Genomic DNA, 19714 nt, shown 5'->3' with positions numbered 1-19714 from the left:
GAAGAAATAGCTCAGGGATTTCACCATGAGGCCAACGGTGACTTTAAAACTGTTGAAGAGTTTAATCGCTGTGATAGCAGAAAACTGAGGATGGATCAACAACACTGTAGTTACGCCACAATACTAACCCAATTGACAGAGTAAAAATAAGGAAGCCTGTTCAGAATAAAACTTTTACAAAACATGAATCCTGTTTGCAATAAGGAACAAAAGTAAAACTGCAAAAAATGTGGCAAAGAAATTAACTTTATGTCCTGAATAGAAAGCGTTATGTTTGGGGCAAATCCAAGACAACACATCACTGAGTACCACTCTCCATATTTTCAAGCATGGGGAGGCTGGATCATCGTATGGGTATGCTTGTCATCGGCAAGGACTAGGGAGTTTTTTAGGATGAAAAGAAACGGAAGAGTGCTAAGCACAGAAATCCTAGAGGAAACCCTGGTTCAGTCTGCTTTCCTACAGACACTGGTAGACACATTCACCTTTCAGCAGGAAAATAACCTAAAACACAAGGCCAAATATACAGTTGAAGTCAGAAGTTTACATACACTTAGGTTGGAGTCATTAAAACTCGTTTTTCAACCACTCCACAAATGTATTGTTAACAAACTATAGTTTTGGCATGTCGGTTAGGACATCTACTTTGTGCATGACACAAGTCATTTTTCCAACAACTGTTTACAGAGAGATTATTTCACTTATAATTCACTGTATCACAATTCCAGTGGGTCAGAAGTTTACATACACTAAGTTGACTGTGCATTGAAACAGCTTGGAAAATTCCAGGAAATTGTGTCATGGCTTTAGAAGCTTCTGATAGGCTAAGTGACATAATTTTAGTCAATTAGAGGTGTACCTGTGGATGTATTTCAAGGCATACCTTCAAACTCAGTACCTCTTTGCTTGACATCATGGGAAAATCAAAAGAAATCAGCCAAGACCTCAGAAAAAAAATTGTAGACTTCCACAAGTCTGGTTCATCCTTTGGAGCAATTTCCAAATGCCTGAAGGTACCACGTTCATCTGTACAAACAATAGTACGAAAGTATAAACACCATGGGACGACACAGCCGTCATACCATTCAGGAAGGAGACGTGCTCTGTCTCCTAGAGATTAACGTACTTTTGGCACAGCCAGAAGAGGACTGGCCACCCCTCGTAGCCTGCTTCCTCTCTAGGTTTCTTCCTAGGTTCTGGCCTTTCTAGTGAATTTTTCCTAGCCACCGTGCTTCTACACCTGCATTGCTTGCTGTTTGGGGTTTTAGGCTGGGTTTCTGTACAGCACTTTGTTACATCAGCTGATGTAAGAAGGACTTTATAAATCAATTTGATTGACTTGATTGACTTTGGTGCGAAAGGTGCAAATCAATCCCAGAATAACAGCAAAGGACCTTGTGAAGATTCTGGAAGAAACAGGTACAAAAGTATCTATATCCACAGTAAAACGAGTCCTATATTGACATAACCTGAAAGGCTGCTCAGCAAGGAAGAAGCCACTGCTCCAAAACCTCCATAAAAGAAACAGACTATGGTTTGCAACTGCATATGGGGACAAAGATCGTACTTTTTGGAAAAATGTCCTCTGGTCTGATGAAACAAAAATAGAACTGTTTGGCCATGATGTCCACCGTTATGTTTGGAGGAAGAAGGGGGAGGCTTGCAAGCCGAAGAACACCATCCCATCTGTGAAGCACAGCCTTCCCTGTAGCTCAGTTGGTAGAGCATGGTGTTTGCAACGCCAGGGTTGTGGGTTCGATTCCCACGGGGGGCCAGCACAGAAAAAAAATGTATGAAATGTATGCATTCACTACTGTAAGTCGCTCTGGATAAGAGCGTCTGCTAAATGACTAAAATGTAAAAAATGTAAGCACGGAGGTGGCAGCATCATGTTGTGGGGTTGCTTTGCTGCAGGAGGGTCTGGTGCACTTCACAAAGTAAATGGCATGAGGAGGGAAAATGATGTGGATATGTTGAAGCAACATCTCAAAACATCAGTCAGGAAGTTAAAGCTTTTCGCAAATGGGTCTTCCAATTGAACAATGACCCCAAGCATACTTCCAAAGTTGTGGCAAAATGGCTTAAGGACAACAAAGTCAAGGTATTGGAGTGGCCATCACAAAGCCATGACCTCAATCCCATGGAAAATGTGTGGGCAGAACTAAAAAAGTGTGTGCTGGTAAGGGGGCCTACAAACCTGACTGTTACACCAGCTCTGTCAGGAGGAATGGGCCAAAATTCACCCAATTTATTGTGGGAAGCTTGTGGAAGGCTACCCGAAACATTTGACCCAAGTTAAACAATTTAAAGGCAATGCTACCAAATACTAATTGAGTGTATGTAAACTTCTGACCCACTGGGAATGTGATGAAAGAAATAAAAGCTGAAATAAATCACTCTCTACTATTATTCTGACATTTCACATTCTTAAAATAAAGTGGTGATCCTAACTGACCTAAGACAGGGATTTTTTACGAGGATTAAATGTCAGGAATTGTGAAAAACTGAGTTGAAATGTATTTGGCTAAGGGGTATGTAAACTTCCGACTTCAACCGTACACTGCAGTTGCTTACCAAGACAACATGGAATGTTCCTGAGTGGCCTAGTTACAGTTTTGATTTAAATAGTCTTGAAAATCTATGGCAAGATTTGAAAATGGCTGTCTAGCAATGATCAACAACCAACTTGACAGAGGTTAAATAATTGTATTCATAATAATGTTCAAATATTGTACAATTCAGGTGTTCAAAGCACTTACAAACTTACCCAGAACGACTAACAGCTCTAATTGCTGCAAAAGGTGATGCAAACATGTATTGACTCAGGGGTGTGAATACTTATGTATATTACAGTAGATTTTACCGTATTACATTTTTTATAAATTTGCTAACTTTTCAAAAAATACGTTTTCACTTTGTCATTGTGAGGTATTGTGTCTAGATGGGTGAGAAAAACTATATATTTAATCCATTTTGAATTCAGGCTAACACAACACATTTTGGAATAAGTCAATGGGTATGAATACTTTCTGAAGGTACTTTTTTCTGAAAGCTTGTTTTGCTTATCATGACTAAAAGAGAAGAGAGTAGCCAGTTTGTTGGCAGTTTTGGCAGTTTTTTATGTAAAATATCTCAAAACAAAAATAAAATCTATCCATCAAGCACTTTCTATATCCACATAATGTTACAGATCTATAGGGATTAGTGTGTTAGTAGAGCCTCTTTTTTCACATGGCATATGACTGTGAAAGGTACTGTGATTCATACTGTATTTCACATGCAACCAGTGTTTTGGCAACTTCCACATTGGAATGTACAGCTTGTAGTTCGAATATAACAGTTATCCCCATCTGGAATGGGATGGCTGTTTGAGGCTTGGAAATAATAAATATGAAAATAAATGTAAAATAGCCACAACTGTTAGTGTGTTGTATTCCAGAAATATGGTATAATAGTTTTTTGATGTTTGGCTATTTTTAATTTTCAGAACATCTCAAGTAAGATATGAGGAATACAAAACATGTCTATTCAAGCATACAGGACAGATATGGCGATAATGAAAAACCATAATGACAAAACAATAAACACCTGTAGGCCTAATAAAAACAATGAATGAAACAAATTACCTCTAAACTGAATAAAACACTGAAAAGCAAAATAACCGCATATCTCAGAGCAAGTTGGTCTGCGACAATGAGAAAATAATGCAGCAATTTAACAATAGGCAAAATGTTTGACATAAATGTAGTCGGGTCAATGTCAATAACCGAGCCAAGCGGCAAAAGGACGCTAGGTGTCACCCTTGTGACTTTGAAACCGGTTAGCACTCGATATGGTCTGGGTTGTCTGCAACCATGTTTACCAGAGGGAAGGAAGGAGTGAGCTGAGGAGTGAGAAGGCAGCAAAACACACGAGGGACAAATATGCCTTACAACAGACATGCTGGGCCTACTCACCCACCAATTCAAGTAAATAACTTAAAAAATTTTGTCAACGGATAGCACGCAGTCTATCGTGTCCTCAAACAAATTGTCATTTTACCAATAAGACCTGGCCAATTTGAATAGACATGACGCAAACACAAATCGGTGTGCTTTCTTTACTGTTAATACAACAATCAACTATTGCCACTCAGGTTGTAGGCTAGCCTACGTTTCCACGGAATGACGTGGGAAGTTATATTGCTGTTTGCATGCACCCCAAAGCAGATGGAAGTAGCCTAGTCTTATCAGAGATAAACTGATATGAAACATTAAAAGTGTTCCTTTCAAGAGACCGAAGGACTGCAGTATCATAAACAATAATTGCAAATGATTTTAATTAGAACATGCCATGTTGCTACATCAAAGCAATCACATTGTTTTGTTGTTGTAGGCCTAATTATACATTTTAGTGACCATGCCGTTTTATTCACATCTAAGTAATGCAGTGTGTGTGCGTGTGGCGCGCGCTCTGACTGAATGAGTGTGAGAGAGGGGGAGTTTGCAGGCTGCAACTAGAAGCACATTTGTTTCATTGTCCGGCGATACGGACACGATGTGCCACAAATAACATGCAACATGACACTTATCCTCATTATATTGATACAAATTGTCCTCGTTTTACATGGCAAATTACACCTACCTGATTCTCAAGAAAGGTTGGTGTTACATTTCGCGCATCTAAAGCAGTCTGAAGCCGCCAAAATGAACCGCTTTACAGCGTTTCATGATCAAATCTATCCACTTTAACAAAATAGGCTACAATAAGCTATATGCTACGTCCACTATGTAAATAAAGCTTATATCATCCGGATGTCATCAGCAATCACGTGTAGATCAAATATTATGTCGATACATAAAGCCATAGCATCATTGAAGGACTGGAAGCAGATCCCAAACGAAAATGCAGCTGCATTTTGTGCAAAGCCTGAATGCATACCGGTACTTCAAAAAAAGCATGTAAACACTCCGATTGCATTGAAAGAAACACAAAGAGAACCTGAAATATTAAATATAATAAACATACCAAGAGGTCTAACCGTTAGGCTATATATATATATATATATTATATATATATGTGTGTGTCTGTGTTAGTTAATTAGAACTACGGTACTAGGCCTGGATCCTGTTCAATCTCTTTAAATACATAATAAACATCGAGTGATAAGTAAACAAATGTAGCCTATTTATATCCACACTACTTAACCCATTCCATCTACAGCTTTACAAATGTGCAGGTAGTTGGCCGAGTTTTCGTTGCTGTAGTTTGCCCCACCCACCAGCAAATCCAAAACCTCCTGTGTAACCTCTGATTGGTTGAGGGGATTGCGGGTCCTGAGACTGAGCGCTAGGCGCTGAGCAGTCCATTGGGGCAGTGTGTACTGTTGATGCGAGCGGAGCAGGAAGCGCGTATTGGAGTCAACTAGCAGCCTACTGACAACGAGTGGTGCTTTTTAGCTCATTCAGGCCGGAAATGTTCCTGCATTTTGCTCTGCTGCAAGCTTGAAACGAACTGATTCTTATTGTGACGGTATAACATCCTTTTATCTCTATATATTTTCACAATGGATTTGATATGGACCATATCTCGCCGCGGGATGTGTTCGGTGTCTCCATGTGTGAGATCCAAGGAAATTAATTAGTAAAATAAGCTGCAAGACTTTGAGAGAGAGTGAAACCTCTAAATGCTTGCCTGGAAATAAAAAGGTAACTGTGGTCTTCACTAATAGCATTATAAGACTAGTTCCAGCAACAGCATCCTTGGTCTACGTTCGATAACTGGACTTTGGCTATTCAGGGGTTTTCTCAATACGGAATCATTTTTACGTTTCAATCGGATATGTGGTGTGATATAATTGCCCAGTGAAGAGGAAAAGTCATTACAACTTGAAAAAAATCGTCAATATGAATGGATGGAACGTATGCGTAAAATCCAGTTTGTCTAAAATGCGCCTTGTGGTTTTGGTACCGGAATCATGACGCTGGGAAGAATTTAACTGGAAATGTTTAGCCAATTATTTTATCTCCATTGAACGTTATCCTTTGATATACCTGTTCATCGGATTGTTCCTCCCTTTTGATTTTTAAATGATTTTTTTTGCATGGTTTTTCACCCTGCATCGAAATGGTTGGGTTTATCGTGTCAATCGCTATAGTTGTTGCTTGATATGAACTGCTCAGATTTACATGGGTAAATCAGTGTTCTGAGATCATTCAAAATGTTTTCCAAGCTCTATCCTCCCCAAAATCTCACACGTTGCAGCAGATTGGACAATGTGGTTTTTATCAGAAGAGTACAATGAAGTAGACCATATCGATATAATCAAGTAACATTTATATCATATATGAGCCTTTTCTTTTATCAAAACGTATTCCCTGGATAACTTTTCGATGAGATAACTAGATGATTTTGCCCGTTATCTCTGACATGCATAGGTGTGCGTGATCGTACAAGGTCCCAATTAAATATAAGGACAATCAACAGGTACAATGTACGCCAGGGAGATGGATTTTATACAAATTATTTGGATAGTTATTTTATGCTGGACTGGGGTTGATTCTGTTATTAATTTGAAATACTCGATAAACGAAGAGCAGAAATCTGGGTATATCATTGGAAACGTGACAAAGGATGCACAAACGCAAGGATTTGCCATTGCACCACGGGCGCCGTACTTGCGGGTCATCTCGAATTCAGAGCCGCGATGGGTGGAACTCAGCCCGGCTGGACTTCTCCTCACACATCAGAAAATAGACCGGGACGTGGCTTGCCGACAGACGGCAAAGTGCACTGTCTCTCTGGAGGTGATGTCAAACTCTATGGAGATATGTGTCATTAAAGTTGAAATTGTGGATTTGAACGATAATGCGCCCAGATTCCCCACAAACCACATTGACATTGAAATCTCAGAGAACGCCTCCCCTGGTACCAGGTTCCCCCTAGAGGGGGCAAGCGATCCGGACTCGGGGATCTTCGGTGTGCAATCATATTCGATCACCCCGAATGAGCTCTTCGGGCTGGAGATTAAGACTAGGGGGGACGGGTCCAAGATTGCCGAGCTCGTAGTTCAAAAATCTTTAGATCGGGAGACCCAGTCTCACTATTCATACGAAATCAGTGCAGAAGACGGTGGAGACCCCCCAAAGATTGGCGCAGTCCAGCTCAATGTTAAAGTAATAGATTCGAATGATAATAATCCTGTTTTTGACCAGCCTGTGTATACAGTGAACGTGATGGAGAATTCTCCTATTAATACACTTGTAATTGACTTGAATGCAACGGATCCTGACGAGGGAACTAATGGTGAGGTTGTGTACTCGTTTAACAGTTACGTCACCGAGAAAACGAGAGACGTATTTAAAATTGACCCTAGAACCGGTATTATCACTGTAAATGGCCCTTTGGATTATGAAGCAACCCATATTTACGAGATTGATGTCCAAGCCAAAGATTTAGGTCCCAATTCTATTCCGGCTCATTGTAAAGTCACTGTCAATGTGATGGATGCGAACGATAACCCACCTGTCATTAGTTTATTGTCGGTGAACACGGAGCTGATTGAAGTTAGTGAGAACGCGCCTCGTGGATACGTTATTGCATTAGTGAGGGTCTCAGACAAGGACGCGGGCGCGAATGGTAAGGTGCAGTGTAGACTACAAGGCAACGTTCCTTTCAGGCTCCAGGAATACGAGAGCTTCTCAACCATCCTTGTTGATGGCAGGCTAGACAGAGAGCAGAGGGACACGTACAATCTAACTATCCAAGCAGAGGACAGTGGTACCCCCCCTTTACGTGCCACTAAATCGTTTGTAGTGAAAGTCACAGATGAAAATGATAACCCTCCCCACTTTCTAAAACCACATTACCAAGAGATGGTCCTAGAAAACAACCTGCCTGGCTCATGTTTGCTGGCTGTGTCAGCTGTAGATCCTGATTTGGGCATGAATGGCACAGTTTCATACACCATCGTGCCCAGTGAGATTAAACACATGGACGTAAACACATATGTCAGCATAAATCCTTCAGGGCGTATTTATTCCATGAGATCATTCGACCACGAGTACACTAGGACTTTTGACTTCAAAGTTTTGGCCAGGGACCAGGGGAATCCGTCCTTATCCAGTAACGCAACGGTGCGCATTGTCGTTTTGGATGTGAATGACAATACACCTGTTATGACCACTCCACCCCTGGTAAATGGTACCGCGGAGGTATCCATTCCAAGAAACGCAGGAGTGGGTTACCTGGTGACCCAAGTCAAGGCCGACGACTACGACGAGGGGGAGAATGGAAGGCTGACCTATACCATCTCGGAGGGGGACAGGCTTTTCTTTGAGATAGACCAAGTGAATGGAGAGGTGCGGTCCACCAAGATGTTCGGGGAGCAGGTCAAGTCGACCTACGAGATCACAGTGGTGGCACGCGACCACGGGAAACCGTCGTTGTCCGCCTCTGCATACATTGTTGTTTACCTCTCACCGGACCTGAATGCTCAGGAATCTATTGGACCCGTAAACCTGTCGTTGATCTTCATCATTGCCCTGGGCTCTATTGCTGCTATCCTGTTTGTCACTATGATTTTTGTGGCAGTAAAGTGCAAAAGGGATAACAAGGAGATCCGAACGTACAACTGCAGGTACTGAAAACAGCCCTTCATATCCATCTCATTAGTTTGGTGTTTCAGTCAATCATGGTTATAGGCCTATTGATTATTTTATTCCTCCATATAGGCCTACATTTACGCATTTTGGTACCCATTCAGTGGTGTGTGTGTGTGTGTGTTTGTATGTGTGTGTGTGTGTGTGTGTGTGTGTGTGTGTGAGAGTTGTTCAGGCTGGTATTGAGTGCACGTAGCTGTATTTCTAGTGCATGTCCAGGAGCCTGAATGTTAGGCGCCACTAAGGAATGCAGGTGCTCAGAATTGGTAAGCAAAAATGGCTTATGGACTCCTAGACCAAGCGTCCTTGCCTTACTCCTTTTTGCAAATCTTCACCATTACCTAGGACCAATAATCTTGGCTAGATTAGGACAATTAGCTGAATTTTACACCTATTGAATCTTTGGCGCATATTATTCCCAAAGGTTCAAATGGATGTGCTAAAGGAGACAGCATACCCTACCATTCTGTGAGAACGATGACGTAATAATTATCATTATTACTATGTTAATTATATAAATAATATTACTACTGTTACTAATCATAATGATGGAATCAATAATGATCGCCTAATAATACAATTAATGCCAGAGGGATCTACTACTAATACTACTAAAACTAATAAGTCATCCACCTTTGAACCCACTATGCCTCTATGTATGACTATGCCTCAGAAGGAGACAGACATTATTATGTAGCACATTATTATCTTGATCATCATACTAAAAATAGGCTTTTCTTCATCAATCTGTAAAGCATCAGCTCCCACTTTGATTTCCTTGTGCTAGACCACCTATCACTGTGCTACACCACCTACCACTGTGCAACATTACCACTTAAAATGTCCATATAAATTGCATTTGTGGATTTAACCTGAAGCTATTATCATATTTCATATTTTACTCTGAACATCATTTTAGTTGTGCTGCTACATCAGGCTGTTTCAAACGTGTGGCAATTGGCTGACCGTGTATGGTTTTTCCATAAAGTATGGCAAATGCACATCTCTCAGTAAGCTCTAGCGGATAAAGGACTATTGACGAAAATGCTGGGTTGAGATCCATTAAACACACTGTGAGGCAGGGGTTCCCAACTCAGGGGGTGTGCCCCCCAAACTTGGCGCCAACGTTTCATGGAATGCTCGGGACCTTCCTTGATCTAAAACTACGCATAAATCTGCAATGCTTTAGGCTAGAAACAAGCTGTAAAATGCCAGAGGACGATGGGACTCTGATGCACATGGGAGTATTGGTTTGTCTATATGACAATCAGATGCTGAGCTATGACCTTCTAAAGTCCAGTAGTCAAAGAAATGGGACTTTACTTGGGAAGTAATTTTACACAATGTGTGACTCTTCCACGATCAATTGATCAAATCACTTTCTGTCAAAGAGAATACATACAATTAAGTTGAGGGTTCATATAAATTCAAACTATAAAACATATCTGTTAACAGAATAATATTTGGGGAAATCGGCTCTATACTTTATTTTCCTTATTTTTTATTATTATTATTATTATTATCATTAAATAGCCATCCTAAAATATGTCATGGGTCATGTTAAACTACGTAGAATTGCAGGAAATGAGCTTCAAAACAACATTTTCCTAGGTTCCTGAAATTAAACCAAATCAAATTAGTGTTATATTTAATATAGGCTATCTCAATAAACAATAATTATTGAGTGGACCCTTGGGGAAAAAAGGTTGGGAACCCCTGCTGTGAAGCATAGCCTACAATAATGCCATTGTGTTGCAGTTTCTAGTCAAATATTGAGTTTCTTCTCCTTTATTCACCTAGAATTACATAAGGTGTGCAGACAACTTTATTTTTCAAAAAAAGGTGTGGACTTTCTCAGGCACACATGGTCATGGATTATGGTTAATATTGGTCAATGTTGATTTAAAATCTAAAGCACTCATGGATTTGCAATATCAGATATCCACATCGTGTTTCCCCAATCCTTATTCTTCAGAGATGTAGATTTGATCAGGGTTTCTCATAGTAGAAGATCACTTTCACATTCAATATTCTATGTACGGTATGGACAACTGCCCTAGGGCCTCACTTGTTATGTCACATAGCTTCTAGTTTCAAAGTCACATTGTTGTCAACACAAACAGCACACAGACAGTAATTAATGACATTGGAATAAAAACATCTGTTTGTTTTCTGAAAAACCAATGCTCTTAGAGAGTGAGGCAAAAGACTCTGGACATAAGTAATTTTATTAAGCCAATTTTAAGGGGATTTAGGGCATTTTATATGTTGTTGTTCTTTCAAAGATGTCTGTCATTGTCACATTGAAAAACATAGCCTACTACATTTCCCAGCACACTCTTTCATTTGGATGTGACCCACAATGCTCTATTTCTGCAATAGAAATACACAAGAAAACAACCAACCAATCAAACAAACAACTAGGCTAAATCAAATAATATCTGCCCTACACTACCTAACCTTCACCTTAAAAAATCCTGTCTTGTGGCATAAAAATCCTCTTCCTGCTGGGTACTTTAATCTATATTGATGTGCAGTGCTCCTAAATAGCTAGCTACCACCTCAAACCTATGCAGTGCTTATCTGCAATTTATTGCAATTTTTTTTTGAGTCGGGAGGATTTCTCCTGTCCATTTTTCGATTTTGGGCCCAGGAGTACTAGAGAGAACAATAACAGAACGATGCGCTCTCTTTTTTGACCCTCACAGTCTCTTCTCTCCCCTACTCAGACGAGAGAGCGCACACGTGCGCGCGAGAGAGAAATAACAGTTTTGAGATGCCCCGAAAAAGATAGAGTCCAAGGCTGCTATTGACATTTTATTTTCCAGAATGAAGGCAGGGAGGAACAGACCTGGAGAGCATCTTAAATGAAAAGAAGGACCCATCCCGTAAATACTAAGGATGGGGGAGTCCTACATGTGCATTTCAGCATATGCAGCCAGGGCCTCAAGTTTTATTAGATGCAGGGTAGAAACAAGAGTAAATAACACAATCCATCCAACCAGGGCTAAAAATAGATTCTTGGAGAGTGGGAGTCCATGCAAATGTTCGACATGTTAAAAACTCAGAGGAATAGGCTCGGGTCAGGAGGGATTCAAGGGATTCTGCTTAAAATAAAACTTCCTCTCATAATAATTTGCAAGCCTGAATGGAGAATGGAAATTGTCTTCTTCCAGCCTGAGCATCAGCAGCATGCTTTCAATAAAGAATCTCTGGCTTTCTCATTTAGGCTGATTAGAATCAAAATGCTCTGCTCCAGTCAGGGAACAGCTACAGACACTAGTTTCTAAATGAATTTGATTTTACAGTTTTCCTGCACTCCATATTGCCAGTGGGCCTCGCTTGGTAATGAAAGAAAAAAGGGAATTAACGTTAGCAGTGGGGCTGTGCTTTAAATATGATTGCAAAATTTGTTTGGTGCTCTTCAGTATTGTCTGTTGTCTTGTTGTTGCTGTGTGTGTGTGTGCTTTTGTGGTTTGGCATGTTTGCATTGTGTGTGCTTGTTGTTTGTGAGACATGTCGACTGTGCCGAGCATGCAAACGCAAACAAATGAGGGATGATGGCTCCATTGGTGGCATGGGGAAGGCGGTCAGGCTTGGGGTCACTTGAGCATGGCTCCTCTCTCTCTCTACCCTGAATGCCCACCAATGAGCTGGCCACCACCACGGGACCTTTCGGTCAGCACCCTGGCATGGCCGGGCGGGGCGCCTCTGACTGAACGGCGTTTGCCTGTGGGCAGATACAACAGAGCACTGCTTTATTGAGTCTGTTCAGTTTCTTCTACTTGCGCAGGGTGGCGGAGTACTCGTACGGCAGCCAGAAGAAGTCGAGCAAGAAGAAGAAGCTGAGCAAGAACGACATCCGCCTCGTGCCGCGCGACGTGGAGGAGACGGACAAGATGAACGTGGTGAGTTGCTCATCTCTCACCTCCTCCCTCAACTACTTCGACTACCACCAGCAGAGCCTGCCGCTGGGCTGCAGGCGCTCCGAGAGCACCTTCATCAACGTGGACAACCAGAACTCACGCAATGCTGCACCCAACCACGGCAGTTATCAGCAGCACTCCTTCGCCAGCGGGCAGGGCCCCCAGCAGCCTGACCTCATCATCAACGGCATGCCGCTGCCTGAGGTGAGACCACGCTTAGTTCGCTCTGATCTGTCCCTGCGGCTTGTTGCTGCTGTGCCAATCTGTGCCAATGCCCTTGGGAAGAGGGGGGACAGAGGGTGGATGTACGGGGTTGGGTGTATGGGACAGGGGAGAGTGATGGTTAAGACATGTCAGGGCCAGTTACAAGGTCATATGTTGTAGAAATGTACCAGATCATACTTCTATACCCTCAGTGTAACGGTACATTTCCTACTCGTTTGAAATAGAATCTGATCAGCCATGTGTGGTCTTGTGTGTTAGTAGCTGCATTTGAGAGAAATAAATCAAGGCATTTCAGAGGTTTACCCAGGTACAGGGATTGACCTGTGGATAAGAGCGAGCCGTGCCAAGCGCGAATTTGGAGGCCTGACAAAATTGATTATTTGGCTTCCACCTACCTGCCTTGTTTTTTGTGAGCTGAGCTATTGCAAAAGAACAGGAGTTTGAACACCTGCCAGACGCATTGACCCGGCTAATCAGCTCCACCACATGTGGTAGAAGAAAGAATAATCATTGCTTAAATGCTCCATGTGCAAACAGTGCAAACGGCCCAATAGGCTCCAGTGTTAGTCATGCAGTCAAGGCCAAGGCTGCAGCTTTGCACCCCACGCAGCCAGCTATTATTAAGCTATAGTCAACTCACTATGCATAGGGTTGATTGTATTGACGTAGTGATGTATGGCTGAAGACAGCAAAGGCCTCGCTCGAGAGGGCTATTTAAGCTGACAAGAGTGTACGCCGACTAGCTGGTCTTTAGAGTATAGATTTTTGCCTCTATGCCCTAGTCTATTGGATTCCTTGGACATCCTCTCTAGCTTGACCTACTTCTATGGCCCTCAGTGGGGTAGGGGGTTCTCACAATCCTGTTCAGTCCCAAATAAAGCAACCCCACCCATCACATATTTGATGACTCCAATCCCCGTTTGACATTCAGTGAGAAGAAGGGTGGAAAAGCCTAAAAACAAAACCAGAAACATAAGAACAGTTATTGAGCCATTGATTGGCTGATCCACTGAGGATCTGAGCTCCTATCGGATCCCGCGGGGTCGATGAGGCCCCACTTACAGCCATGCTGATTTACTGCAGACTGTCTGGGACGGATGGAGCCAGAGAGAGGGGGAGTGAGAGGGAGAGGAAGAGGGAGAGAAAGAGAGGTCCTGTAAATTCAAGAGCTGGTAGGGGGGAACAAGTGCATGCCGCCATGCCGTGCCCAGGCCTTTATGTACCCACAGGTAGCATTCAGGTCACAGACCTCTCTATGAGCAAAACGCAGGCACAAAGAAATGACTGTGTGGTTGTAAAATCCAGGTGGAGTAGCCTGTCTTGAAGGCTTAAGCATCCAATAAAAAAAAAATATATATTTTCTTCGGGATTATGGAGGCCTTTATATGTTTCTGTTAATGAAAAAGAGAAGAGAGGGAGACAAATAAGGTCTGAGATTCTGATATGCAAAGCTTGGAGGTGTCTGATAGGGATGAGTTAGGGGATGGAGGAAAGGAGGGAGGGAGAGTGTCTTAATGCCAGGTGTCTGGGCTCCACCGTGTTTGTCATTCTTTTTTTCGCGTTTGTGATTGGCTTGATAAAGGCAGAGGGTCTGTTTAACATGCAAGCTCTGTCGCAGCTCCGCGTTCCACATGACGTTGACAAACATCCCTTTGACCGCGACCCTGTGCATATTTCCTGTGGACAGACGGAGAGAGGAGGTGCTGATTGTTAGTCAATGGGAGAGAGGGAAAGAGGAAGAAAGATAGATGAGCTGGGTGAAGAAAGAGAGAGAGAGAGAGAGAGAGGCGGGAGTATGTTCATGTGCATGTGTGTGTTTGCATTCTCCCCCTCAAGCAGGCTGCAGCTAAAGCCAAATATTTATTCTCCATTATGACATTTAGAAGACAGTAACTAAATATTCACACATTGCTGTTAAATTACAAAAACTGTTGTCAAGTGCAATTGCATAGCCATTAATGTAGAGCGCAAACAAACAGTGCATCTGTGAAATGACCAATAATAGCTCTGTCACGGTGAGCAAACCCACTTGACTCCACCAGTCCACATTTTCACGAGGTCTAGCTAGGACACAGGGGCACTTTTGTGATTAGTGAGATTAGTCATGCTTTATCCTCAAAAACGTTTGTCTTCACCCTGGCCCGAGGGCGCTCCTGTAATCATCTGTGAGTCAACCACCGTTTTACAGTTTTACACTAGGGCATCATATTTGTTTATTTCCAACTTACTGTATGAACTCTAAGCCAAGCCTCATGGAATAATGGCATTAGGATTTGAATGAGAGAAAAAAAAGAATAATTGAAAACAGGAGAGTGAAAGACTTCATATGTAATAATGAGGATTTGATTTTAGGAGATTCATTAATGTTATAGGATTTGTGTTATTGGTGTATATGGGTCTCATCAGCACCCAGTACATGTATTAGGTATTTTTGTATTTTTCCACCTTTATTTATCCAGGTAGGCCAGTTGAGAACAAGTTCTCATTTACAACTGCCACCTGGCCAAGATAAAGCGACAAAAACAACGACACAGAGTTACACATGGAATAAACAAACGTACAGTCAATAACACAATAGAAAAATCTGTATACAGTGTGTGCAAGTGAAGTAAGGAGGTAAGGCAATAAATAGGCCAATAGTGGTGAAGTAATTACAATGTAGCAATTTACACTGGAGTGATATATGTGCAGATGAAGATGTGCAAGTAGAAATACTGGTGTGCAGAAGAGCAGAAAAACAAAAACAAATATGGGGATGAGGTAGGTAGTTGGTTGGATGGGCTATTTACAGATGGGCTGTGTACCTGCTGCAGCGATCGGTAAGCTGCTCTGACAGCTGACACTTAAAGTTAGTGAGGGAGATATAAGTCTCCAACTTCAGTGATTTTTTTGCAATTCGTTCCAGTCATTGGCAGCAGAGAACTGGAAGGAAAGGCGGCCAAAGGAGGTGTTGGCTTTGGGGATGACCAGTGAAATATACCTACTGGAGCACGTGCTACGTGTGGGTATTGCTATGGTGACCAGTGAGCTGAGATAAGTCAGAGCTATACCTAGCAAAGACTTATAGATGACCTGGAGCCAGTGGGTTTGGCACGAATATGTAGCGAGGACCAGACAACGAGAGCATACAGGTCGCAGTAGTGGGTAGTTTATGGGGCTTTGGTGACAAAACAGATGGCACTGTGATAGACTGCATCCAGTTTGTTGTTTAGAGTGTTGGAGGCTATTTTATAGATGACATCACCGAAGTCGAGGATCGGTAGGATGGTCAGTTTTACGAGGGTATGTTTGGCAGCATGAGTGAAGGAGGCTTTGTTGCGAAATAGGAAGCCGATTCTAGATTTAACTTTGGATTGGAGATGCTTAATGTGAGTCTGGAAGGAGAGTTTACAGTCTAGCCAGACACCTAGGTATTTATAGTTGTCTACATATTGTAAGTCAGAACTGTCCAGAGTGGTGATGCTAGTCGGGTGGGCAGCGATCGGTTGAAGAGCATGCATTTGGTTTTACCAGCATTTAAGAGCAGTTGGAGGCCACGGAAGGAGTGTTGTATGGCATTGAAGCTCGTTTGGAGGTTTGTTAACACAGTGTCCAAAGAAGGGCCAGATATATAGAGAATGGTGTTGTTTGCGTAGAGGTGGATCAAAGAATCACCCACAGCAAGAGCGACATCATTGGTATATACAGAGAAAAGAGTCGGCCAGAGAATTGAACCCTGTGGCATTTCCATAGAGACTGCCAGAGGTCCGGACAACAGCCCCTCCGATTTGACACACTGAACTCTATCTGAGAAGTCGTTAGTGAACCAGGTGAGGCAGTCATTATAGAAACCAAGGCTGTTGACATGGGTTGTATTATCCTACTTCAGAGAGAGAGATTTTTAATAGTACTTTATTTCAAGCTAGGTGTACTAAGAAACTACATGGTAAAATGGTAGCTAAACAGGAATAACCTATGTATTACCAGCTGAGAGTTGTTTGGTTGACCTGCATGTGGTTGTGGTTGCAGATTAAAAGACTACATGTTGCTGGTTTAATTTCTTCTTCTTCCATGGCTTAATTATAGCAGATCAGTTGGTGGTGGAGACAATTAGACAGTAAAGGAATGGCCTTTGGCTATAACGTGTTTTTGAATGGGTAATGTGTACTACTATGGCTTTATTTTATCTCCACCTGTGATTCCAGATAATGAATATAGCAGGAAAAAAATAACTTATCTCTGGTATTGATTCAGTTTACGCTCATCCTTATGCGGGAAACAGATTGCATATTTTTTATTTTATTGGGTTTCATTATGGTGTTCAATGAAACAGAAAAAAGGGAGGCAGTCTTTGTGCTCCCTGGTGTTAAAGTGTGAGACTTTCTGTGGAGAAACTGTAAGCAGACCTTTATTTTTTGCCAAGTTTAGTTCAATGCTAATTGAGGTAAATTCACATCCAGATGCTCCCATTGTGTTACCTGAAAGATGGCTACATAACTAGCTATTTTAAGCATATGGCATATGTCGTACAGTTCAATTTCGGGCTTTCTGCAGTGTGACGAGTTTAGGCACTTGGAGAATTTGGCAAAACAAAAGGCATTTCTGTTACTGTGTCTTGAATTTGTTCCTCTCACAGTCAACAACAGAACTCCATGCTGTAAACAAAACCAAGGTTGCTAGCTACAGCAATTTGTTAATCACTAACTGTATTCTAAGATACATTTTAATATTGCTGCAAGAGAGGCGATAGGGAGTGGTACTGGGTTCCATAATCTACATGCCTGCACATCATCCCACCCCCCATGCAATCACTTCACATCAGGACAATATGCACAGAACACATTCCAACGTGCCATATTGAGGATGCAAAGTAGATGTCATGCTGTCAACACATACTACACATCTGCTGTGCCTGCCAATCACCTTCCACCCCCCCCTCTTCCTCACTTCTAATGTGTTGTCATCATGTCTCCTTGAAATATATAGGTTGCTAACTGCAATTAGCAAACTTACTAAGTAGCATTTGATCCAGCATCCAAGCCTGAATGACCAGAGACACGACAATATGCTTGGACTTGAGGGCCATTTCTTGATTTCTCTATTGTTCTCATCGGTAATGTCATTATCTTTTATATGGCAGAGCTGCGGTCTTTCTCATTGTCCTAAATGGCACCCTATTGCCTATACAGTGCACTACTTTTGACCAGAGGCCTATGTGCCCTAGTCAGAAGTAGTGAACTTTAAAGGAATTAGGGTGTCATTTGGGACACAGACAAAGACTGCAGCTCTGCCATAAAAAATATAATTACATTACCGATGAAAACCGTAGAGGAATCAAGAAAAAACCCTCAATTCCAATCACATTGTCGTGTCTCTGGTCATTCAGGCTTGGATGCTGGATCAAATGCTACTTAGTCAGTGTGCTAATTTCAGTTAGCAGTCTTGATCATAATCTTGAGCTATTGCTAATCAGATTGTGTCTGACCTATTGCCTCTTACTAGAGTGTTGGGTCTGGTTTGACTGGCACAACACAAACTCAAGCCGCTCTACGTTTAGTCTTTGATCTTGTGATGTTTCCATTGTAATTTGACGATCCAAGCCCCCCGTTTCCCTCCCTCCATCTCACTTAGCTTTTTCTGAGAAAAATGTCTGTCTTCTCTAATCTGGTTGCCTTCCTCTTTAAGCCACTGACTAATACATGTGACAACACATATGGCGGGCTAATATGTTGCGAATTACAGAATTTTACATTTTCTATGACTCCCATCGAGGCAACAGACTAGGGCTTTTGTATTTCTCTAAATTTCATCAGCCTAATCCAATTAATCATCGCTAAATCCGTACGATAAAGTAAAGGTCAAAGCATGCTGTCTCGTTGAGGGGCTTTATGCTGAGAAGAAATCTCAGTCAGGCTCTAGGAAAAAGCTTTGATGGGGAGTACCATTTAAACAATTTCAAAAGGGGATTTTCGATGCTCAGGAAGAAGAAGAAAAGAGAATAATCAGGTGGTGAAAAAGCTAAACAAAGATTTTACAGAGTGGCAACTGACGGATTCTTGGCTGCTTGAACTTGAAATGTTGAAATGCTAGTGTGTTTTATCTGTTGAAGAAGTTGGGGGCGAACCTTTGCGTGCTTTAATGTCTCCTCTTCAGAGGGATGCGAGAGAGTGAAGCATCTTATCTGAAGCCCCTGATTGAGTAACTGGCAGATGAGCGCAGGAATTATAGCGAGAAAGGTTTGATTTGTGAGTGAGCCATGGATTTGGGAACGCTCTTGCAAAACCATCAGTTAGTCTGACAGTCAGTTAGTCAGTCTGCGACACAAACAAGTATTTCAACATTCATGCAGTCATGTACAGTACCAGTCAAAAGTTTGGACACCTACTCATTCAAGGGTTTTTCTTTATTTTCACTATTTTCTACATTGTAGAATAATAGTGATGACATCACAACTTTGACATAACACATATGGAATCATTTAGTAACCAAAAAAGTGTTAAACAAATCAAAATATATTTGAGATTTTAGATTCTTCAAAGTAGCCACCCTTTGCCACGGTGACAGCTTTGCACGCTCTTGGTATTCTCTCAACCACTAATGCTTTTCCAACAGTCTTGAAGGAGTTCCCACATATGCTGAGCAGTTGTTGGCTGCTTTTCCTTCACTCTGAGGCACAACTTATACCAAACCATCTCAATTGGGTTGAGGTTGGGGGATTGTGGAGGCCAGGTCATCTGATGCAGCACTCCATCACTCTCCTTCTGGGTCAAATAGACCTTACGCAGCGTGGAGGTGTGTTTTGGGTCATTGACTTGTTGAAAAACAAATGATAGTCCCATTAAGCACAAACCAGATGGAATGGCGTATCCCTGCAGAATGCTGTGGTAGCCATGCTGGTTAAGTGTGCCTTGAATTCTAAATAAATCACCAACAGTGTCACCAGCA

The 19714-nt window shown here is 41.9% G+C and overlaps 1 protein-coding gene across 6 annotated transcripts in view; it reads left to right on the top strand.

Annotated features, from left to right (window-relative positions):
* Positions 1-5352: 5352 nt before the first annotated feature.
* Positions 5353-19714, top strand: part of LOC106611509 (protocadherin-19) — a 90227-nt gene continuing 75865 nt past the window's right edge. For 2 of the 6 annotated variants that reach the window (XM_014211789.3, XM_014211788.3), the window contains exons 1-2: positions 5353-8617; positions 12433-12547. In XM_014211789.3, coding sequence (XP_014067264.1) covers positions 6471-8617; positions 12433-12547 — 2262 coding nt within the window. In that variant the 5' untranslated portion in view covers positions 5353-6470. Of the gene's footprint in view, positions 8618-12414; positions 12770-19714 lie in introns of all 6 variants that reach the window. The other 4 variants (XM_014211784.3, XM_014211783.3, XM_014211785.3 and 1 more) reach the window with 3 other exon arrangements.

Source organism: Salmo salar, chromosome 09 (genome assembly GCF_965601325.2).
Source record: "Salmo salar chromosome 09, fSalSal1, whole genome shotgun sequence".
NCBI classification, from domain to species: domain Eukaryota; kingdom Metazoa; phylum Chordata; class Actinopteri; order Salmoniformes; family Salmonidae; genus Salmo; species Salmo salar.
This window is presented reverse-complemented; position numbering and strand designations above follow the sequence as displayed.